Below are 24277 nucleotides of genomic sequence, written 5' to 3' on the forward strand. Positions count from 1 at the left end.
GAAGAACAAGAGAGAACTGACTTCGTAAATGTAGGAGTCGAAGAAAGTCATGCCAAGAGTAAACTCAGACGGCGGAGCAGCCGTTACAAAACGAGTAGGACAAAATTTCCCTAAAGAAATTCATAATTATAAAACAAGGGATTGTTGGACAACCCTAGGTTACTCCTCTTCTGAATGAATCCCCAAAGGTACATTAGTTGAAAGGGGGTCATCAACTTCTTCAGAAGGCACATCATCTGATAAATCTAAAGTCTTGCGAGAAGGAGATTTATATTCAGAATGACGTGAAGGAAAAGCCTGACAGGCTACATCAACTTGTATATGAACAGAAGTTAAAGTTGGAGGGTCAATGTCACGTAGTGACTGCAGAGAATGTTATTCTACTAAACGTCGTGACAGAAGTGACTGACGTTCAAACGTCACGTAGTAACAGCGGTGACTGCTGTTCGATGCTATATCGTGACTACGGTGACTGACCCTCGACGTCACGTCATGTCTACGGTGTCTACCGCTCAACGTCACGTCGTGTCTGCGGTGTCTGCAGCTCAACGTCACGCTGTGACTGCGGTGGCTGACGTTCAAAGCGATCAAAGTTACATCGAGATTTATACTCCGCATCTCGTTTAACAGCAAAGCTGACACTAGGGATAACGTCAGCGTGACGTAACAAAGCTCGTTTAGAAGGTTGAAGACCTGAATCACGTATCCCAGAACCGTGACGTACAAAAAGCAAAGGATCCTTTCACACAGGAACAGGATAGTAAGCTTCTATTAAAGAAGAAAGCTTTAACAGCATATCTTGCAAAACACTTAACTTCGGATCAACCTGTGACTGCGGTGGCTGATGTCAAACGTCACGTAGTAACAGTGGTGACTGCTGATCGATGCTATATCGTGACTACGGTGACTGACGCTCGACATCACGTCGTGTCTACGGTGTCTACAGCTCAACGTCACGTCGAGTCTGCGGTGACTGCAGCTCAACGTCACGCTGCGCACTCTGAATAGACCGTGACGTCGGAAACGTCTGTACATGAACGTCATCGCTATGAACGGGACTCTCATGATGACTACAGCTAGGACGTTGAACTTGTTCTAAAGGAACTAATTAACGTTTCAACCGTCTCGAAACCTTACGCCCAGGTTTTTAAAGAGACGAATCATCGGAAGACGAGGAGAACTTCGTCTCTCCTGTCTTATGGCAAGGACGTGCTTGACGAGCAACGTCTGATACCTTTGAGGGAACGTCTGTTCGTTGGTTTACACCTCTCACTCCCTTAGGTCTACGACATTCCTTCTCCCTGGTGCAGGGGAGCCTGAAAGAGGTCTCGGACTAGGCAAGTGACAAGCACGAACAAACGAACCCTCAGCAACACTGAACATGTTTTTCGCACTGATATCGCATTTTTTAATAATTTCACTTTAGACATGAATAAAGCTGATTTCTACCTGAAGCACGCAATTCTCCCTTAAATCAAAAGGTTAGAATTGCGAAATATGTCGTATAATGTAAGCACATTAGTACAAAATGAAACACATGCAAAAATTAATAAACATATACATATATATCAAATAAAACGGAAATATATAAAGTTAAAAAGATCAGTGACTGGGGAGGAGACTAAAACTAGTTCACTAAGGACTACGTTTTCAATCTCTCACCGTACAGTGCCTTGGGATGAGAATAAAAACTAGAACGTTTTATCCTCTCTCCCCGTACAGAGACTTGGGACGAAAGTAAATATCTGAATCGAGAACAACGTTACTCACTCCCAAACTCCTTGTACAGAGACTTGGGACGAGAATAAAGATCGGATCGTTCTAGTTTTTTAATGTGGGGAATTGTTAGGATATTAGTGCAGTGGACATTTTAGTGGAAGAAAACCCCACGGTTGAATTGATATTCAGAGATTCTTTACCAGACTCAGTTCACTCACTGTGTGGATCTTGAACTGTAATATGGTGGGGTTCTCCATTAAGCTTGGTGATTTCTTGTGCTGCCAGCTGGGAACTTTGACAGTGATTGTAGCTGTTGGGGTTGGCTGCTGAAAACATTCTGTGTCCGGACAATTACTGTAGCGGTAATTGGACCACCCTGGGAACAGCAATGTAAACACTGTGGCGTTCATTAATGTAGTACTGTATAATATGTACATGTTTGCAGCATGGCTTTAGGAAGTTACTATACTGTATTTGATAGGCTATTGAGCCATCCCCTCTGGGTGTAACACTGAGGGTTGTAAGTTTTTTATCACAAATTTGTCTTTCTGATCTACAGGTGAGATTGGAGACAGGTCTCAGTAGCCAACACAAAGGTGCGGCATTGGCATGCTTCACAGCCGAGACAAGCCCGCAAGACTACATCACTGAAACCCAAAAACTCCTTGAAATAACAAAAATCAAAGCTAGTTGTTAACGGGAGAGAGAGACACACGCCTACACTCCTCCAAGCTAATTGATAAAGTGGAGGTACAGTACAGTACGGTCACAATAGTACGATTCCTAACTTTGAAGAACGACTGTATGTTTCCTGATTACTATACACGAACATAGGGTTCAAAATGGCAGTAAATGCAGCGATCGTAGAGTTCCAAATCACAGATGATCATAGGGTTAATAATAGCAGTAAATAATCGTAAGGCTCCCGATCATGGTAAACAATCATGAGTTTTGCGATTACAGTGCATGGCCCATCCCATGAGAAAAAAACAATCTTGGCAAATAAGTGCAAGGAAGCTTTCCTTAGAGGGAACAAACATGACAAATTTGTAGATAATTTGTATTCTTCCTAACTATACAAACCTTAGTTATTTAATAGGGGTATTACTTTCGGCGTAGCTGAAATGACGAGCCATTAATTTTTAAAGAGGGTTTACTACCCACACCGCTAGTTAGCGGGGGTACCCCCCCCCACACCTCTCACACACCTGTGCTTGAGCTGGCGGGCAAGTTTGGTTAAATAGCTAAGGTTTGTATAGTTAGGAAAAATACAAATTATCTACGAATTTGTCATTTGTTCCGTAACTGGAATACAAACCACGCTATTTAATAGGGGTGACTCACCCATCAGGAAGGGTGGACGTCCCAGCCAGTCTGGCTTTTGGCTTTGCCCGGGGGCTCGTTATTTGAGTGTGTAAGCACCCAAGAAATAAGGAGTCCCTGCACCTCGCTAGAACCTTGCTACGCAAGGACCGCGGCCTACGCAATCTGTGTGTTGAGGTATGAAGAAGTGTGACTCATCCTAGGAAGTTGCTCTGAATTTCTTTAGATGGAAACTTGTAGACTAGGACTTTCCCAATACAACCTCGTTAGGGTATGGGGACGTAACAGTATTAATCTTAATGCTAGGAACACAAGGGAGCATGGTTTACTTGCAGTGGTTTGAGGTCAGCTATGCAGAGAACCCAGGATGCTGCTTTCCCCAAGAGTGGGGATGATGAAGAAAAGAATAAGGGCCAGTCAAACCTTTTCATTCATGCAGACTAAAACCGGGTAACAATGCCCTCAACCTTCTGCTACTTGTCCAATAAGGAGCTTGAGGTTTTCAAACCAGCTGTTGTGCAGCCACCACAGGGCCGATAGAGAACGTATTGAGTCTCCTGTGGGTCACGTCTTGCAGGTAGTGGGATGTGAATGTTTTCGACATTTCCACACCCCCTCTTGAAGAACCTGCGTCACTGAAAAATTTCTTTTGAAGGCCAGGGACATAGCTATGCCCCTGACATCATGTGCTCTAGGGCGACGTGACGGAGGAAGGTCTGGATTCAAGGCCAGGTCAGTGACTCTACGAATCCATGCAGAGATGGTGTTCTTGGTGACCCTCCTCTTAGTCCTTCCTGTGCTGACGAATAGTGCTGGCACATGAGGACGGGCTGCAGTTGTTCTTTTGAGGTACAGCCTCAAGCTCCTTACTGGGCATAGTAAGAGATGGTCTGGGTCATCTGTTACAGTACGGAGACTAGAAATCCGGGAGGAGTCGAATCGAGGATCCGCCACTCCAGGATTCTGAGTTTTAGCAATAAACTCAGGGACGAAGCTGAACGTTACCTCCCCCATCCCCTTGAATGGGCGATGTCATACGAGAGACCATGAAGTTTGCCGACTCGATGGCCGAGGCCAAAGCTAGCAGGAATACCGTCTTCCAGGTTAGGTGGCGATCTGATGCCTGGCGTAATGGTTCATAGGGAGGTCTCTTAAGAGACCTGAGATGAGAACTCGAACCACGTTCCATGGGGGAAGTCTCACTTCCAACTGAGGGCAGGTAAGTTCATAACTACTTATGAGTAGAGAAAGTTCTAACGAAGAAGAAATGTCCATTCCTTTCAGCCTGAAGGCTAGACTTAAGGCTGAGCGATAGCCTTTCACTGCCGAGACTGAAAGGCGCATTTCTTCCCGCAAATACACGAGGAACTCCGCTATTGTTGAAATAGTGGCATGGAGTGGAGAGATACCCCTTCCACAACACCAACCACAGAAGACTTCCCACTTTGCCTGGTAGACTGCTGCCGAAGACTTTCGCAGGTGTCCAAACATCCTGACAGCAACTTGTTGCGAAAATCCTCTCTCAGAGAGGAGATGCTGGATAGTCTCCAGACGTGAAGTCGTAGTGAACCTACGGCTTTGTGGAAGATGTTGGCATGTGGTTGTTTGAGTAGATTGTGTCTTGGAGGGAGTTTCCTTGGTAGCTCCGTTAGGAGTTGCAGAAGTTCCGTGAACCATTCCGCGTGATGCCATAGGGGAGCTATAAGGGTCATTGACAGATTGACCGATGTTCTGATCTTGCCGAGTACCCTCCTCATCAGACAGAACGGGGTAAAGGTGTAAACGTCGATGTTGTCCCACCGTTGTTGGAAAGCATCTTGCCCGAAAGCCTTGGGGTCTGGGACTGGGGAACAGTACAGCGGGAGCCTGAAGTTCAGGGCGGTTGCGAAAAGATCCACAGTCGGAGAACCCCACAAAGTCAGGACTTTGTTGGCTACTAGATGATCCAAAGACCACTCGGTACTCACTATCTGAGATGCTCTGCTCAGATTGTCGGCGAGCACATTCCTTTTGCCCGGAATGAAGCGTGCCGATAGTGGTATCGAGTGGACTTCGGCCCATCTCAGTATCTCTACTGCTAGATGGGATAGCTGCTGCGAAAAAGTACCTCCTTGTTTGTTGATGTAGGCCACTACTGTGGTGTTGTCGCTCATCACCACCACAGAGTGACTTGCCAGGTACTGTTGGAACTGTTGAAGGGCCAGAAAGATGGCCTTCATCTCTAGGAGATTTATATGGAGGTACTTTTCTGACTCTGACCACAGGCCTGAGGTCGTGTGGTGCAGCACGTGGGGTCCCCACCCTTTTGTTGAAGCGTCCGAAAAAAGCATAAAATCCGGGGGGAGGACGAGAAGAGCCACTCTTCATAGGTTCTCGTCTGCCACCAACCACTGGAGATCCGTCAGTTCCGCAGGTCCCATGGGGATCTGGATGTCCGGGGAATCGTACCCTTGATTCCACCGGGACTAGAGTCGCCACTGGAGGGATCTCATCCTGAGGCGACCGTTGGGAACTAGACGAGCCAGCGATGAAAGGTGACCGAGGAGACGTAACCACGATTGGGCTGGAAGTTCTTCTCGTCTGAGAAATGGCCTTGCAACCTTCCTCAGCCATGCTATTCTGTCGTCTGATGGGAAGGCTTTGTGGAGATTGGTGTCTATAATCATGCCTAGATATACCAGTCTTTGAGTGGGAAGCAGTGAGGACTTCTCGAGATTTACCATGATCCCCAGATCTTGGCAAAGTCTCAGAAGTTTGTCTCGGTGTTGAAGAAGGGATGACACTGAGTCTGCTAGGATTAACCAGTCGTCCAGATAACGGCGGAGACGGATGTCAATCCTGTGTGCCCAAGATGATATTAGGGTGAACACTCTGGTGAACACTTGTGGTGCTGTGGAGAGACCGAAGCACAGCACCTTGAACTGGTACTTTCTGTTGTCTAGGCTGAATCTTAAGTACTTCCTTGAAGATGGATGGACTGGGATCTGGAAGTACGCGTCCTATAGGTCCAGTGTGCACATGAAGTCTTACGGTCTTACTGCTAGTCTGACCGTGTCCGCTGTCTCCCTGCTGAACAGAGTTTGTTTGACAAACTTGTTCAGAGCTGAGAGGTCGATGACTGGTCTCCAGCCTCCAGACGCCGTCTTTACAAGAAAGAGTCGACTGAAGAAGCCTGGAGACTCGTCGAGGACCTCTGGGAGAGCGCCCTTCTTCAACAGGGTCTGGACTTCTGCCCGAAGGGCTTGCCCCCTTGCCGATCCCATGGCAAGGGACCTCAATGACACTGGATTCGTCGTCAGGGGAGGTAGAGATGTTATGAACGTGACGCGATATCCTAGACTGATCACGGAGATTGTCCAGGAATCGGCCCCAAGTTGCTTCCACCTGTTTGAGCAACTTTGTAGGCATCCCCCCACTGGTGGACATGCAGGGGGAAAGCCTATCCTAGCGTTTGTGGCCTCGGCTGCTCCCTCTATGATTCTTGCCTCCCCTGGAGGACTTTTTGCCTTTCCTTTCTTTGACAGGAAAGGGCTTAGACACCATGGTCTTCGCTGCTGTCATCGTTTTAGCGGTCTTGACTGGACGGGACTGCTGTGGTGCTGGAGGCTTTTAGGGCTTAGATGTTAAAGCCCTATAAAGAAGGGAGTCTTGATGAGACTTCCTCCACCTCTTAGCAGCCTGTTCCACATCCTTAGGCTCAAACAGGATCGTTCCTTCTAAGGAAGAATGCCTGAGCCTATTGATCTTGGAGCTAGGGACCTTCTGATGGAATCTCTCAGCCACCGCTTCAGGATGGTGTTTGCCCACAAGTTCGAGACTTGGTGGGCCAGAAACTCGATCGTGCGAGTGCCTGAGAGAAGGAACGTCTCCATAGCTTTCCTGGTACGTTCTTTGGAGAAATCCTCAGAGCGTATCAGGATAATTAAGGTCTCTAACCAGATGTCAAGCCACAAAGTGGCTTGCATAGCTCACTTCGCAACCTTCTCCTGGTTAAGGATCTCGGTTGCCGAGAACGAGACCTGCCGGTTGGAGAGTCTCTCAAGAGGGACTCCCCTGGTAAGCTCTTCCAACGAATGGTGGAGAGGAAGAGCTAAACAAGGTTCCTCCAAGATCTCAAAGTACCTCCTTTGCTGTACGCGAGGAAGTGGGAAAAGCTTGTTGCTGGCACTGGAACGGTTGGAGGAGGACAACTCGGAGAGCTGTACAGCGATCTTGTCCATGGTACTCTTAACCCCCTGAGACCAGGGCAGAGCCGCACTGGCCTCAGAAGGTTTCTGAGTACCGAATACGCGGTCAAAGATCGTGTCCTTGCCCTCTCGAGGAGGGATCTCTGGGTCGGCAAACCCATTGAGAGCCCTCATTAGAGTCAGAATTTGCCAAAACGCATGCTCTGACTCTTGCTGTTCTCTTCCTGACGTTGGACTTGCAGCGAAGTCTCCTGTCCCCAAAGGCTCTTCTTGGGGAGATTCGCGGACGTTCTCCGAGTGGCTAGTTGGCTCCGTCCTAGGTCTTGTAGAGGACTCCTTCCTGGGAAGGATGTAGAACTCCAACATAGAAGGTGACAAGTTCTTTCCAGCCCCTACTCAGGAAGACTTCTCAGCGCAAGGAGGGGATTCCCTCATTGGTGCGATGGGGGAACGTCTCACCTAACGTGATTCCCCTGAGGACGGGAAGTACTCGTCCGACAGGGAAGGAGAGAAAGTCTGGGGGGGTGAAGGAACCTGCCTCGAAGGCTTCCGTGGAGTCAACTTAGCCCTTGGAGAAGTTACCTCGTCAGGAACTCCTCTTTTTCTCTTCAGAGGAGTAGAAACAGCCAAGGATCTGTGACCTAATTCAGAGAGAACAGGCTTGAACGCATGCGTAACTGCTCTGATTAGTGCACCTAACCATGGTTGTTGACTGACAGACGCGCTGTCAGAGACTCCCTCTGGACTCCAGAGGGAGTGTCTGGAGGGACAGGGATAGAAGGATCCCTGGGAGGAGTTCCCATAGGTGGGTTCGCCTGAAAAGGAAAAGGGATCCTGGACCCCTCTGGATGTTTCCCTTCCGCCTCAATACGCGCTGTTATGCGTTTGCGGGGAGGGGAACGCAGCGATGGCGACCTTGCCGTGCGTTGTCCAGCAGCCTCGCGCGCGGGAGGGTATTGACGCTCGCGCGGGGCACGTAATGGTGCTCGTGCGATGGAGAATACCAGGGGTCGCACACGGGAGACTGCTGGCGTGGCGCGTAGGAGCGCGAGAGGGAGATTGTGGGCGCACAGGAGAGCGCGCAAGAGACTGATGGCGCGCATGCGGGAGAATGTTCGTGCGCACGTGGGAGCGCAGGATCAGGGCGTTGAACACACGGGCGAGAGTTCGCGCACCCCAGAAGAAGCCGTAGGGCGCGTGCGCAGGAGAGATGCCCCTGGCGCGCAGTTGAAGCCTATGCACGGGGGCGCGCGTCAGAATGGTGGCACGCAACTGCAGGAGAGGATGGGTGTGGGCGCGTCCAGGAGACTGCGCGTGTCGGCGCGATGGCGCGCTGGAGACAGCTGTGGATGTCCTCCTAGCTCTCGCGATAGCTCGTGCAGCCTCCCTTGAAGAGCGCTTCGCTCTTGCTAGCTTTTTGATAGTCAAAAGGCAGTCAGATTGAGAGCGGGGAGATTCTGATGGTACCTCTCTAAGTGTGGCTGTTTGAGTAGATCGCTCCGACTTGGTAACGTTCTGGGGGTATCTACCAGCCACTCCATCACTTCTGCAACCCAAGGTCGCATGGACCAAAAACGGAGCTATCAGGGTCATCGGGCGTTGTGCGACTCCCTGAACTTTTTCAGGACTCTGTCCAGGATCTTGAATGGTGGAAAAGCATACACGTTTAGTCCTTCCCAGTCCAAGAGAAAAGCGTCCACCGCAGCTGCTTCCTAGTCTGGGACTGGAGAGCAATACACTAGTAACATCTTTGTCATCTGTGTAGCGAAGAGGTCTATCGAGGGTTGACCCCACAACATCCAAAGGCTGGTGCACACCTCGTGATGTAGGGTCCACTCTGTCACTCTGTAGTTAGAACTTGTCTTCCTCTGCTGAGAAGGTCCGCCCTGACATTCTTTCCCCTTCTATGAAGCGAGTTATCAGGGTTATGTCCCTCGCTTTCACCCACAGTAGTAGATATCTCGCAGCCTCGTAAAGTGAGTCTGAACGAGAGCCTCCCTGCTTCTTGATGTAGGCCAACGCTGTGGTGTTGTCTGCGTTGACCTGAACTAATTTTCCTTGGACTTCCTCCTGAAAGAGCATAGTGCTAAGTGAATGGCCACTAGCTCCTTGATGTTTATGTGCCATTCCCTCTGAGAATCTTCCCACAGACCCAATATCTCGGCCTTCCCCAATGTTGCACCCCACCCCATGTCTGAGGCATCTGAATACAACACTAGGTCGGGGATCCTCTGAAAAAGTTCGAGGCCTTCCAGGAGTTTGTTGGCATCGTCCCACCAACTCAAGTGATTCCTGATCCCCAGAGGAATCGGCATCCACGCATCCACTCTTCTAGACCTTGAGCTCTCGTCCAAAATTTGCAAGATGGAATTGAAGAGGCCGTAAATGAAGTCTTCCCAGGGATACTAACTGCTCAATCGATGAGAGGGTACCCAGTAGACTCATCCATACTCTTACCGAGCAGGACCGTACGTCTAAGAAGTGTCGCACCTTTTCTAGGCAATCTAGAAAGCGTTTCGGGGCTGGAAAAGCCCAAAAAACCACTGACTGATTCCTCATCCCCAGGAAGATGATGTATTGCGAGGGTGTCAGTTGAGATTTGGCCAGATTTACCACCAGACCTAGCTGTTGCGTCAAAGACATTGTAAGCTGAAGACCCTCCAGACACTTTTCTTGCGAACTGGCTCTCATTAGCCAATCGTCCAGGTACATTGAAATCCGTACTCCCTTCAGATGTAGCCAGCGAGCCCCGTTGGCAAGCATTCGGGTGAAAACGTAGGGAGCCGTGATCAATCCAAAACAGAGTGCTTGAACTGATAAGTAGTTTCTTGGAACATGAATCTCAGAAATTTTCTGTAGTTCGGGTGGATTGGAACGTGGAAAAACGCGTCCTGCAGATCTAATGACACCATCCAGTCTCCTTTTCTGGTGCCTGCTAGGATTGACGCAGAAGACTCCATGGTAAACTTGACTTCCTTATGAACTTGGTCAGAGGACTTACGTCCAGAACAGGTCTCCAATCCCCCGAGTTCTTCGGAACAAGAAAAATCTGTTGTAAAATCCCTTTGACGAGAGGACTTCTACCACTTCTATTGCTGCTTTTGACAGCATCTGGTTAACCTGCTCTTGAAGAGCTGCTGCCAGTAGTGGAATACTTGTGTCTTGAGAGGTTAGTTCACTTTTTGGGTTTCGGTTGCTATTTGGGGTACGAGGTTGCCCTCCAGCAGCCATTCCCTGTCCTCTTCTAGACAAGCTCTCCCACGAAAGGGCTGATGCGTGAGAGGAGCTTCCTTCTCCTTCCTGGCTACAAGGTTAGCCGGAAGCACTTCCTCGCAGTCCTTTGCAATCAGATCTTGCGTTGCTTGTGCGTAATAGCTGCCGATAAGTCCTTCACTAGCTCTGAAGGGAAGAGGAACTTGGTCAAGGGAGCATACAAGAGCTGTGCTCTCTGAGCGAGAGTCAATCCTGACGACAGGAAAGAAAACACCATAGCTCTTTCTCAATAAAACCTGTGAAAAAGGGTTGTGAGTTCGACCGACCCGTCCCTCATGGCTTATCTAGACAGGCAAAAAGGTGCATCTTTGATGTCTGCGAGGACTCCTAGAGCCCAGTCCATCAAGCTGAAGACCTCGATTGTTCTGAAGATGCCCTTCAGCAAGTGATCCATCTCCGACGTGGACCGCATCACCTTAGCCTTAGTCATGGCTGAACTACGTGAGGCGTCAACGAAAAGGAGAAGTCTCCTTGGGAGGAGGTAGGAACTTCCAAACCGAGAACCTCCCCCAGGCTTGTACCACACACAGGATCTAGAAGCCAATCTCGTAGGGGGAAAGGAAAAGGTTGTCCTTCCTTGTTCTTTCTCTTAAGAATCCAATCGTTCAGAGTGGAAAAAGACCTCTATACCAATCTGGCTAACACTGTTTCCTTGAAAGAGGAAGATTCCTGGGGTCTACCCTTCAAAAACTGTGAGGGCGGGCTCTGAGGTACAGCCTGCTAAAAAGTCCTCCGGATATAAGTCCGCCAGAACTGCACGTAATCTTTAACATCTGCTGCATGAAGAGTTTTCTGCGTTTCCTCCTCTGAGAACTATCCTGGCATACCTGATAAGGAAGCTGGCTTCATAGGTTTTAATGCCTCATTGCTAGCATTCCTTGAGAGACTCAGCGATCCACCCAGGGGGCTGTAAAAGTCTCTGTGGGGCAGCCCATCATCTACAGGGTTAGCAATCTCCGAAGGAGAACATGTGGGAGAAAACACACGCCTCGCATTGCATGCTTGCGTTCAGCATGTGAGTCAAGCATGCTGTGAGGGAGCGTCCTTGCCGCCTCCCGTAACGCATCCAAATCGCTGCGAGCGAGCGTCCAAATTGCTGCGAGCGAGCGTCCATAAGCGCTGCAGCTCGCGTGCGTTCTTGCCGCGAGAGAGCGCTCAGGACAATGACATTCGCGATCCTGACGCGGGGGAGCGTCCTGCTCGCGTACATACAGCATGTGTTCAGCTCACGTGCATCCAGCATGCTGTATGCGTCAAGCATGCTGTGAGAGAGCGTCAAAATCCTTGCCGGCTCCCGTAACCTGTCCAGATCGCTGCGAGGGAGAGTCCATGAGCGCTGCAGCTCGCGTGCGTTCTTTCTGCGACAGCGCGCTTGGAACTATGACGTTCGCGATCCTGACGCGGGGAAGCGGCCCGCACCATGAGTCCAGCAAGCTGCATGCGTCCAGCAGGCTGCTAGGAAGCAACCTACTGGCGTGAGTCCAGCAAGCTGCATGCGTCCAGCATGCTGCTAGGAAGCAAACTGCTCGCGTGAGTCCAGCATGCATCGCTCATGCTGCGTGCGTCCCGCATGCTGCATGCGTCCAGCATGCTGTGAGGGAGCGTTAAGATCTATGCCGCCTCCCAAAACGCGTCTAGATCGCTGTTAGAGAGCGATCTCAACACTCGGCTCCATGACGAGCAATTCTCTTCTTGTCTAGCAGGAAGGGAAAACGTAAAACGCCAGCCTCGTCTGGGAGCTGCGTCAACCGACAGCAAGGATAACACTTTTACCTCGCCTTTCCAATGGCAAGGGCGAGCGTACTGGGATACGTCAACAGGATCGCTCGAGGGGACGTTCGTTCGCTGATCAAGGTCTGACATCTCCCTTCGCCTTTCGACTTTCCTTCTCCCGGGGGTTGGGGAGCATGGAAGAGGTCCCGGGCTAGGAGTATGACGGACACGAACGGACGCACCCTCCACTGCACTGCGTTATGCTAACGTGCCACTGAACACTAGCACTTCTAACTACTGTATTTCACATTAGACCATAATAGACCTGCCCGTTGCGAGAGATTATACTCTTTTGCAAAGGGCTAGAAAGAAAATACAATAGGCTATATGAATCTATATGATTAACATTAGTATTCTCAAAATCGAAATATTAAATAACGATAAAGTATTGTGAAACTATAACGATTGTCAAGAGTACTACGTAGCGTAAATTGACTGTACGCTCGTGAAATCTCTATATAAATCGAAAATTAACTAAAGGAACTATACTAATAGGACAAATATATACTTAAAAATAATATATTTCCCTACATTATAAAAATTAGAATACTTATGCTTAGTAAGTTAGTATTTTTACATTTCTTGCAAGAAAAAGAGAATAATTCACATATTGCAAGTCATACTACGTAGATTACGTCACAAGATTGTGACGTCATAGCGATGGCGGACTGATTTCCTTCAAAGCATTCAGATCTCGCCCTGCTAAGAGTTTACGTCACATGATTGACATCATAATGTTTTTCCTTCCATTATATCCTTAAGAGTAGTTCGTTAGTTAACAAAGTACGGTAGGGGGAAAAAATTCCTTGATCCTATACATTTCAATCTTACGAACATAGAAAAGAAAACAAATACACACGTGCCCTCTGCTACATACTGTGTGGGAATCAAGAGCAGCTTAGAAGCCGGTCTAGCCCTACACACAAATTAACAACAGAGGAGCCATCTTGAAAATTAAGTTAAATTAAACTGTCCAAGTTGGACCAACAAAAATCGATCTTATTCGAGTGAAAAAGGAAAATCCAATATCTTCGATAGTCGAAAGTCTGTTAGCGAAAGCCATAAACAATAGACAATGGGTACTTCACCAAATTTGTAGACAAAGCAAACCCACAACGAAACGAATTTCTGACGTGTTGACTCGATCAACGGCAGGGAATATCTGAGGAATGTTGGGAATGGTTCCATTACCTACTGAGAGATGGCGCTCACGTATGACCACCTACTCACCTGGCGGTGATTGCCACGAAATTTGAATTTCTGCCGTGCGCGCGACGAAACGCGGGATTAAGCTATATATATGTAACTACCAGGGAAGTTACATATTTAAAAACAAGTCTTTTCTTCTCTATACATTACCTTTTTGGATGTATAATAAACCGATGAAAAAATACGCTAATTATCTACTGTATATCATATACTAACGGTATATTTTTCATTTATTTCTTGACATTCTACGGGTCAGTTGTAGTCGGTCTCGTTCGTTCGTTTGTACATGGCAGTTTTCAACCTTCTACTCATAAACTCCTCTCACCTGCGCATAAACTCCGCCTCCACCAATAGGATTACTCCTTCTCTTATAATCCCTCCCCATTTTCCCTCTACGTCATTTTACCCGCCACATTCAAGTATTCTACTTCACCCGATTTATTCAAGTATTTTACTTGATCCAGTACAACTATACTATTCCTTTTATGTAATACCCACGTATACATACTGTATTACGTTAAACCCAAGAATTACACGTCTTATTATCCGATATCTTATGAAATCACCTCATTTTATATTCCCATTAAATGATATTTTCATAATAAAATAAATTTTTGAATATACTTACCCGCTGGTTATATAAAAGAGCTGAAGTCCCTGACGCCAGGGCAGAAAATTCAAATCTCGCGCTATCGAAGATACGCCAGGTGTACCAACCGCACCCTAGCGGTAGAACAGGTGGAACTACACACCAACTCCAGTTCTTCCATGCCTCATAGCCATACCATAGGTAGTCTCTAGAGGGGAGGAGGGAGGGTGTTAAATTTATATAACCAGCGGGTAAGTATATTCAAAAATTTATTTTATTATGAAAATATCATTTTTAAATATAAAACTTACCCGCTGGTTATATAAAAGAGCTGATTGACACCCCTTGGTGGCGGGTCAGAGACAGCTACATACAGAAAATTCACTTAAGGGTTACATACAATAAACTTAAGCAGTTCTCACCTGATAAGGAAGCTGACAGCAATGATACTCTGCCTCATTTCGTCCGCTATCCTTAAGAGATCCAGTAATCCACTCGGGCTGAAAATCTCTAGGAGCTGTCAAACGGTACAAACACCTATAACATGACAGGACCTCAACCAATACCCTTGTTCCGGGTGCACTCAAGGAACAAAATGACCACCTAGCCAAATCAAAGATTGCGGAAGACTGACGCCCAATCTCCACAAACAACCATAAAAAACGAGTTCCAAGAGATAGAAAAGGGGTATTAGGAAAAAAGGGAACGTAGTGGTAGATCATTCACCTACTATCGCATTAGCAGCTATAAAAGGACCCAACGTAAAAAGGTCCTCATAGCGAGTCTGAACATTCTTCAAATAATGGGATGCAAAAACAGACTTACTTCTCCAAAATGTTGTATCCATCAGACTTTGCAGAGAACGGTTCTGTTTAAAGGCCACTGAAGTCGCTACCGCTCTGACTTCATGTGTCTTGACTTTGAGGAGCCTCTGATCCGACTCATCACACTGAGCATGAGCTTCTCGAATCAACAATCTAACGAAAAAAGACAAGGCATTCTTGGACATGGGCATCGAGGGTTTCCGAACTGCACACCACAGAGCGTCTGAGTTACCTCTCAGATTCTTAGTTCTGTCCACATAACAACGTAGAGCTCTAACTGGACAGAGAACCCTTTCCAATTCATCGCCAGCCAAATCCGAAAGGTTAGAAATCTCGAAGGATTTGGGCCATGGTCGAGAAGGGTTTTCGTTCTTGGCCAGAAACCCCAGTTGCAAAGAACAAATGGCTTTCCCATTCCGAAAACCAATGTTCTTGCTTAAAGCGTGAACTTCACTAACTCTTTTCACAGTGGCGAGGGTAACTAGAAAAAGGGTTTTCAAGGTTAAGTCCTTAAATGAAGCCGAGTGTAAAGGCTCAAATCTGTCACTCATGAGAAATTTAAGGACAACATCCAAATTCCAGGCGATGGGAGCCGTTTGAATCATCTTGGTCGTATCAAAAGACCTAAGTAAATCTCGTAGATCCTTATTATCAGAAAGGTCTAGGTTCCTGTGTCGAAAAACCGTCGCCAACATACTCCTGTAACCTTTAATAGTTGATGACGAGAAGTTATGCTTAGTTTTAAGGTCCAAGAAAAAATCTGCTATTTGGGAAAGCGATGTACTGGAAGAGGAAATCGCGTTAGTTCTACACCATTCCCTGAACAACTCCCACTTGGACTGATACACCTTGATGGTTGAAGACCTTCTTGCCCTTGCAATTGCCTTGGCTGCCTTCTTCGAAAATCCTCTAGCTCTAGCGAGTTTTTCGATAGTCTGAAGGCAGTCAGACGTAGAGCTCGGAGGTTTTGATGATTTCGGGCCAAGTGAGGTTGTCTGAGAAGATCGGGTCTCATGGGAAGGCTTCTCGGGACATCCACCATCCATTCCAGTACCTCTGGAAACCAGCTTCTTGACGGCCAGAACGGAGCTATCAGAGTCATTCTGGTCTCCTCGTGTGAAACGAACTTCTGAATCACTTTGTAAAGGATCTTGAACGGAGGAAAGGCATAAACCTCCATGTGTGACCAGTTCATCAGAAAAGCGTCTATGTGAAAAGCTTCGGGATCTGGAACCGGAGAGCAATAACACTCTAGTCGTTTGGTCTTCGCGGTGGCAAAGAGATCCACGAGAGGTCGACCCCATAACCGCCACAGACTCTTGCAGATGTCCGGGTGCAGAATCCATTCTGTGGAGAGAACCTGACCCTTCCTGCTGAGTCTGTCTGCGCTCACATTGTTGACTCCCTGGATGAACCGCGTCAAAAGAGTCACCTTCCTTTCCTCCGCCCAGATGAGGAGCAGTCTTGCAATCTCGAACAGAGGCCAAGAGTGGGTCCCGCCTTGTTTCGCAATATAGGCCAGAGCTGTCGTGTTGTCCGAATTGACTTGGACTACCTTGCCCCTGATCTGCTTTTCGAAGCCGATGAGAGCCAGATGAATAGCTAAAAGCTCTTTTTGATTGATGTGGAGAGAGGTTTGCTCTACCGTCCAAGTCCCCGAAAGTTCCTGCTTCTCTAGAGTGGCTCCCCACCCCGAGTTGGAGGCGTCGCAACACAACACGAGGTTTGGGTTCCTCTGAAGTAAAGACAAGCCTTCTTTCAGTCTGGGCTCGTTGTTCCACCATTGAAGATGAGACTTGATGGAAGTCGAGATGGGAATGCAATCCCTGTCGAGGCTGTCCCCTTTCTTCCAATGGCGGTTGAGATGAAACTGAAGAGGACGCAAGAACAACTTCCCCAGGGTCACGAACTTCTCTAACGACGAGAGAGTCCCCAGAAGGCTCATCCAATCTCTGACGGAGCAAAGATCTCTCTTCAGGAACGTTTGTACTTTTAGGAGGGCTGCTTGGATTCTCACCGACGACGGAAAAGCCCGAAAACTCCGACTGTGAATCTCCATCCCCAAATAAAGAATCTCCTGGGATGGAATGAGTTGTGATTTTTTCGAGCTCACCAGGAGACCCAGTTCTCTGGAGAGATCCAAAGTCATCTTGAGGTCCTTCAAACAACAATCGGCTGAGGAGGCTCTTATCAGCCAATCGTCCAGATACAGAGAGGCCCTGATTCCCCTCGAATGCAGCATGCTTGCCACGTTCAGCATGATCTTGGTGAACAATAGAGGAGCCGTGCAAAGTCCGAAACAAAGAGCCCTGAACTGGAAGACCTTGTTTCCGTCCATGAACCTCAGATAACGTCTGCAGCTGGGATGAATCGGAAGGTGGAAATAGGCATCCTGAAGATCTAAAGAGACCATCCAATCGTCCTTCCTCACAGCTGCCAGAACTGTTTTCTGAGTCTCCATGGTGAACGTCGAGTTTTGGACGTAACCATTGAGCACACTTACGTCCAGAACCGGTCTCCACCCCCCGGAACTCTTGGGTACTAGAAAAAGGCGGTTGTAAAACCCCGGAGACGTAACATCTTGCACTTCCTCTATTGCTCGTTTCTCTAATAAAAGAGACATCTGTAGAAGCATGGCTTGTTTCTTGGGACCCTCTCTGTATTTGGGCGAAAGATCCACTGGATCTGTGACTAAAGGAGGATTGGTCAGGAAGGGGATCTTGTAGCCTTCCTTTAACACCTGGACGGACCAGGGGTCCGCTCCATTCCTCTCCCAAGCCTCCCAAAAGTGAGTCAACCTGGCCCCCACTGCTGTCTGAAGGAGAGGGCAGTCAGACTTTACCTCGGCCGGACTTGCCCCCTCTGCCTCTAGGTTTCCTTCCTTCTGGTTTAAAAGAGCCTCTCCCAGAGGGCTTCCCACGAAAGGACTGAGGACGAAACCCAGAAGAAGATTCCTTAGGTTTTCGAGAGGAGAAAGACGGAGGCAAAACTTTCCTAGTCGAATGAGTAACTAAGTCATGTGTGGCCTTCTGAGTGAGAGCAGTAGCCACCTCGCCCACTAATTCCTGAGGAAATAAAGAATTAGACAAAGGTGCGAAAAGAAGGCCTGTCTTCTGATAGGGAGACACTCCTGCGGAGAGGAAGGAGCACATCGTGGCCCTTTTCTTGAGAATTCCAGCTGTAAACAAGGCAGCAAGTTCGTTGGAGCCATCTCTCACACCTTTGTCCAAGCAGGACATCAAATGAACCAAACCACTAGTGTCCGTTTCCGTTATATCTTACTCAAAGCCCCCAAAGCCCAGTCCAAAAAATTAAAAACTTCGAAGGCCCTGAAAAGACCTTTAAGCAAATGGTCGAACTCTGGAATGGACCACCAAATCTTCGTCTTCCTTAAGGCAAGACGACGAGAAGCATCTACCAAACTTGAAAAATCCCCTTGGGCAGACGAAGGAAAACTCAAGCCCAACACTTCACCAGTCTCATACCACACACTAGATTTAGAGGCTAACCTAGCGGGAGGAAAGGCAAAGGCCGTCTTGCCAAAAGCTTTCTTGGAGTCCAACCAAGAACCCATTAACTTCAAGGCCCGCTTAGAAGATCGAGAAAGAACCATCTTGGTGTAAACTGGAACCTTAGTAGCTTTACCTAAGATGAATTCAGAAGGCGGAGAACGAGGGGCCACAGGGGTAAAAGAATCCGGGAAAATTCCAGTCAAAATAAGCATAAACTTGCGAAGGTCCACAGCATGCTGATAATGCTTCTCCTCTTCATTCTCAGAGACTTCCTCAATAGGATTATCCTCATCCGACTTTTCCTCTGGTTCGTCTTCTGGCAGTGCAGCAACAGCTGCAGCCTGAACCGAAGGAACAACGTCTGGATGGGACTGCCTGTCAAGGCCAACATCTGAGTCAATTTGGTGGGGAGAAGTAGAAGTAGATTGATGCGAAACACGGACATGTAGACGATCATCCTCAACCAACAACTGCTTAGACCGCTTAGAATTCAACTGTTGTTGAACAGAAGAACGCTTGAAATCAGAAGGTAACTGTTGAAGATCGCCGCGAGGTCGCGTAAAGTCCGAGGACTGTTGCTGCGAGCGATCAAAGGAGTCAGGATGTCGCCGCTGTAAACCAATGTTTTGACGCGCCGCGTCCAAAAGTTGTTGCCGCGGGCGATCCACTACTTCAAATTGTTGCCGCGTCTCGTCCACTTGTCGACGCCGACGCTCTTCCCCGCGACCAGAAAATGCAAACTGGTCAACCAAAACTCTCTGACGCGACTCATCAAAATCAACCTGGCGTTGAACACTGTGAATGGGAGACCGTCTAAGTGATAACTCGTCAAGGCCATATACCATCGAACGTTTGTGCGATAACTGGTCTGACATCGAACGCCCAGACACAACGCCAACACTTGGTTGATAAGAATCCATCAACGAAGAGAGTTGTTCCTTCATAGACAAAAGCGCAGTCCATTTCGGATCAACAGAACTCCTAGAAGGAAGATTCGCACTAATGTCACCACGCATTTCAGGGGAAGAAAGCCAATCCGATGGAAGAGGAGGTGCATGAATAGTTACAAGGTCCGAATCGGAAGGAATCATATCCGCACGAACACGGTGATCTGAACGTTTGGCCGGAGTGCAAGCGCTGGGAGAACGGAAACGTTCCGGTGAACCCCACGAACTACATCCTGGCCGCACAGGCGATTCCCGACGCTGTGTGTTTTGACGCGCCGCGTCCAAATCAACATGGGAGCGTTTAAGCGGTCTCGACGCTCGCCGCCAGATCTCACTCCCCGACCCTTCATCGGAAGACGGGGATAACGTATGAACCTCACCTTTCCTACGATGAGGGTGAACGACCTGAGCTACGGCAACAGGAACGTTCGAGGGGACGTCTGCACGATTGATGATGCTTCTCGTTCCCTTAAGCCGTTCGACATTACTTCTCCCATGGGTTCGAGAGCTCGAAAGAGGTCTAAGGCTAGGTGAACGACAAGATCGTGCCGACGCACCCTCCGCAACACTAAACACATTATCAACACTTGTCACAACACCGAGAGAGTCACGATTCTTCGGTACCACATCAGACACTCGAGTCGACGCACCTTCCGCAACACTAACCACATTATCAACACTTGTCACAACACCGAGAGAGTCACGATTCTTCGGTACCACATCAGATACTGAAACACTTTCCACAGTTCCGATAGGATCACGGTTTTTCAATACCTTTAACTCTGAAAAGATAGTATTTCTATCGGCTGCTAAGGACTCAACTTTCTCACCAAGAGACAAAATAGCAGTAAACATGTCCTTCATAGTAGGTTCCTGATCTACCACCACAGGGGAAGGAACAGGATTAGGAACAGGTAAATTAGGTAAGGTTCTATCCACAGATCGGGAAGAACTACGCCTAAGTCTATCTCTCTCTAGTCTCCTAACATAACGATCGTAAGTACCAAAATCATCATCAGTTAAGGAAAGACACTCATTACACCTATCATCTAATGAACAAAATTTACCCCTACATTTTACACAAATAGAATGAGGATCAATAGATCCCTTAGGAAGTCGTGTACGACAACCCTCACTAACACACCTACGCTGAGCAGGGGAGGAGTCGGCCATTTTAAAGTTAACGTGAGAGACCGACAAGCAAAAAGTAAGGGAAAAAACAATAAAGAAAATCTCAAACAAAAAGATTTCAAGATAAGAACCAAGGAAAATTAATCAACGATAGCTTAAACTCAAAAAAGAACGTTGTACATCACCAAACAACTTCCCAAGAGAGTAAAAACACGAGAGCGAACTTCTGTATGTCAGTCAGCTATGACGGCAGAGAGAAGAACTGGAGTTGGTGTGTAGTTCCACCTGTTCTACCGCTAGGGTGCGGTTGGTACACCTGGCGTATCTTCGATAGCGCGAGATTTGAATTTTCTGCCCTGGCGTCAGGGACTTCAGCTCTTTTATATAACCAGCGGGTAAGTTTTATATTTAAAAATATTATTTATCATACTCCATTTTATCTTGCTATATTACTTTTAAACATTTTGATATTACCTTGTCAAGCCCAAATTTCACATGAATACTTGCTCTGGACAAGTTTCCCATTCTAGTTCCTTCATGTTTACTCTCTAGACTCCGTTTTTTTTTTGTTGGTTAACCAATCACAAACCCATAAGTATGGAAAGTTTGCACAGGGGGGTTAATATTTCCCAACCCTCTTCCCTTATCTCTTCAAGTGGTCTCTCCATACATCTTCCAACAAACCCTTTTCCATGGAAACCTTTGTCCAAGTCAAGTCTTTGTTAGTTCAAGTGAGGTCTTTTTGCATATTTTACGATGGAAGGTATAGAAACTTGTAACGGCTGCCGTATTCCATACTTAAAAGCATTTCCTAAATTTCATCTTTGATATGTCATCCAATGTTGATAATTTTCTTAAATTTCATAATGTAATACCCCAACGTTTGCAGTGTTCCAAGTGTCGTTTGTGTCCATCATACAGGAAAGATATTCACGTCTATTACTGCAATACTGAAACTAAGATAGCTAAGACAAAAAAGAAACAGCGATGTGGATATACAGAAATTAAAACATCACAGTCACAACACCCCGGTGACCCACAAGTTTTGTCATCCCAGTCATAAAAGTAAGTCATTAATTTCTTTAATCTTAATGTGTTAGTTTTACTATTCTATTTTAGCGTGCGCAGCTCAACATTACCGCTTGCCAATACATACGAGCTTGATGTTTTATTTTCCTGCAAGCGAAGCGAGCCAGTGGCGGAACAAGAACAATTATATTTAGTGTTGCTAATGTTAGCGTGCGCAGCTCAACATTACCGCTTGCCGATACACACGATCTTGACGTTTTTGTTTTTAGGTGAGCGAAGCAAGCCCGAATTGGAACAAGACCCATTATATTTGAACATTTTAACAGTTTGGCTACTTGCAGTTAATTGAACTGGTTGTTCTCATTTGTTTGCATTGAAATGAAGCTCAAATTCTGTTAAATAACGTTATTTACTTCAGGAAAACATATTTTTCTGTTTGAAATGATACCCTGTAATACAGAAAAACTTTACCCCTTGATTTTCATTGTAAAGAATGTTGTAGGCAGGTGCTAGCAAACAAGGACCTATTAAAAACAGAAAAATCACCAGAGAAATATAATTAAAAAATAAACCTTTTTTAGTTCAACATTTGTTTACGTACATTTCTTATTTTCTTTTTTTTTTACTTTTGTGTTGTTTGCATTGGTTATGAATTTTCCAATTTATTTCCTTTTTTTTTCGGTTTCATTGTAGTGAATTACATGGCAATGTGACCTAGGAAAAAAACTACTGTTTCTAATAGAAAAAATTACGCTCTCTTCGAAAATGACACTCGTTCCCGTCGCAAATTAATAGTTTCAGAAATATATATACATCTATATCCTCCGATAATGGGGGACCTCCAGTGGGAACTCGGGGTTTTGGGTGGGGAAAACATACTGGGGAATCGATATATAAACGTAAAACAAGCCTTTTCTTCTCTATACATTACCTTCTTGAAATTATAATAACCGGAGGAAAATACAAAACAGTATATCTGGATAAACTTTGGAGGCGGCGTTACAAAGATTGTGTCATGGAAAAATACAGTAACCAGTGCTGCCAACGTCCGATGTAGATCAAATGTTATTTTGTGACCTGTCATACTACTAGGCTAGGTTAGGTGGGATTGTTAGGTTCTGTGCCCTTTTTGTACTTTTTATATATTGAGTAAAACTGATATGGAGAAATTATTTAATATATGGAAATATCTATCATTACTATCTTTAGTAATGTCAACGTGCCGTTGGTAACTCTGTGTACCATACGTCAACGTTGGTAACACTGTATTATTGGTAAAGTTTCTAATGTTATCGTTCGTTCGTAAGAGAAGTGACACCATGCATCTCAAAGTTATCCGAATTGGTTGATCTGTTTGTTTCCGATTGAAATGAACATTAAATTCGCTTAATTCACGTTATTTACTATAGGAAAACAATTATATTTCGTTTCCCCAGTATGTTTTCCCCACCCAAAACCCCGAGTTCCCACTGGGGGTCCCCCATTATCGTAGGATATAGATGTATATATATTTCTGAAACTATTGATTTGCGACGGAAACGAGTGTCTTCTTTGAAGAGATCGTAATTTTTTCTATAAGAAACAGTAGGTTTTTTCCTAGGTTACATTGCCATGTAATTCACTACAAAAATACCTTTTTTTCTTTATAATCCCATTAAAATCCTTTAAATTTTATACTTTTGTGATAATCCTATCAATATTTAATAATATATTGATAAGAATGTATATTTAAGCATATATCCATACATATGGTGAGAAATTTCAAGTGTCCCGGATTTCTAATATTGTAATCTGGCAACCCTAGTTTTAGACAAATGCCAAGACACTAAGAATATCAATTTCATATTAACAGTTAGCTATAAAAAATACAGCACTATAGACTGAACTAATAGCCTTACGTTAAAACTTCAACCTAATTAGCATAATCTAACCTAACCTCAACTGTAGTATGGCAAGACGTAGTGCTCTAGTAAACTAAGTTGTTCGTGGTATATTTTAAGGCGTTTAGAATGATTGTGTTGACGTTAACAGTTGGGAACAAGTATTTATCAAATTATAAATAAGACTTCTAACTAACATTGTCCTCTCATGAACCAATAGCAATTAACCTTCCTTTGGCCCAACTATAGCCTTGTCCAAGTCTTGTCGACTGGTAATGTACAGTATTTTGATCTTTTGAGATGATTATCTTTCTAGTCAGGTGAAAGCACTATTTCAAATGATAATTAGCAACAAAACTCACTACTAACTCATCACTATCACTTACCTGGGATTGCTGTAGGCATACTTAAAGATCCAGGTCTACTTGGAGGAGGATGTTGATCTGCCATCGTACTTCCTCAAATCTCCCCTAATTTAGCCTACTCCTTTCACGTCCTCCTGAACGCTAACCACTCCTACTATTGCACATTTAACCAGTCACTAACATCCATTTCACTCTGCAGGTTATACAAATCACACTAAATGACTGGTATTCATTAATATTTTCTATCGTCTTAAAACATTATCCTTTAGTTGTCAATAGCCATCAGGAAGCGAATATCGGAATGAAATTTGACCATCCTAAGGGGAACTGTTCTCTTCCTTATACCTTCATCAATTAGTAAAATATCTAATATGGTATGAATGATACTATAATTATCTCTATTCAGAGAACATTGAATATATTGATATTATTTTTCTATTTTTTTAAACGTGAAACTTAAAATTTAGATGCAAAAACCCTTGGGCAATTTATAATGTTAAGGAAACGCATCTAGTC

The 24277-nt window shown here is 46.0% G+C and overlaps 1 protein-coding gene across 10 annotated transcripts in view; it reads right to left on the reverse strand.

Moving 5' to 3' along the window:
* The window catches only part of Mkk4 (MAP kinase kinase 4), a 335120-nt gene extending 311052 nt beyond the window's left edge, over positions 1-24068 (reverse strand). For all 10 annotated transcript variants that reach the window (XM_068359301.1, XM_068359292.1, XM_068359283.1 and 7 more), the window contains exon 1: positions 23783-24068. In XM_068359301.1, coding sequence (XP_068215402.1) covers positions 23783-23846 — 64 coding nt within the window. In that variant the 5' untranslated portion in view covers positions 23847-24068. The remainder of the gene's footprint in view (positions 1-23782) is intronic.
* Positions 24069-24277: the final 209 nt, after the last annotated feature.

This window comes from Palaemon carinicauda, chromosome 2 (genome assembly GCF_036898095.1).
Source record: "Palaemon carinicauda isolate YSFRI2023 chromosome 2, ASM3689809v2, whole genome shotgun sequence".
NCBI lineage: Eukaryota > Metazoa > Arthropoda > Malacostraca > Decapoda > Palaemonidae > Palaemon > Palaemon carinicauda.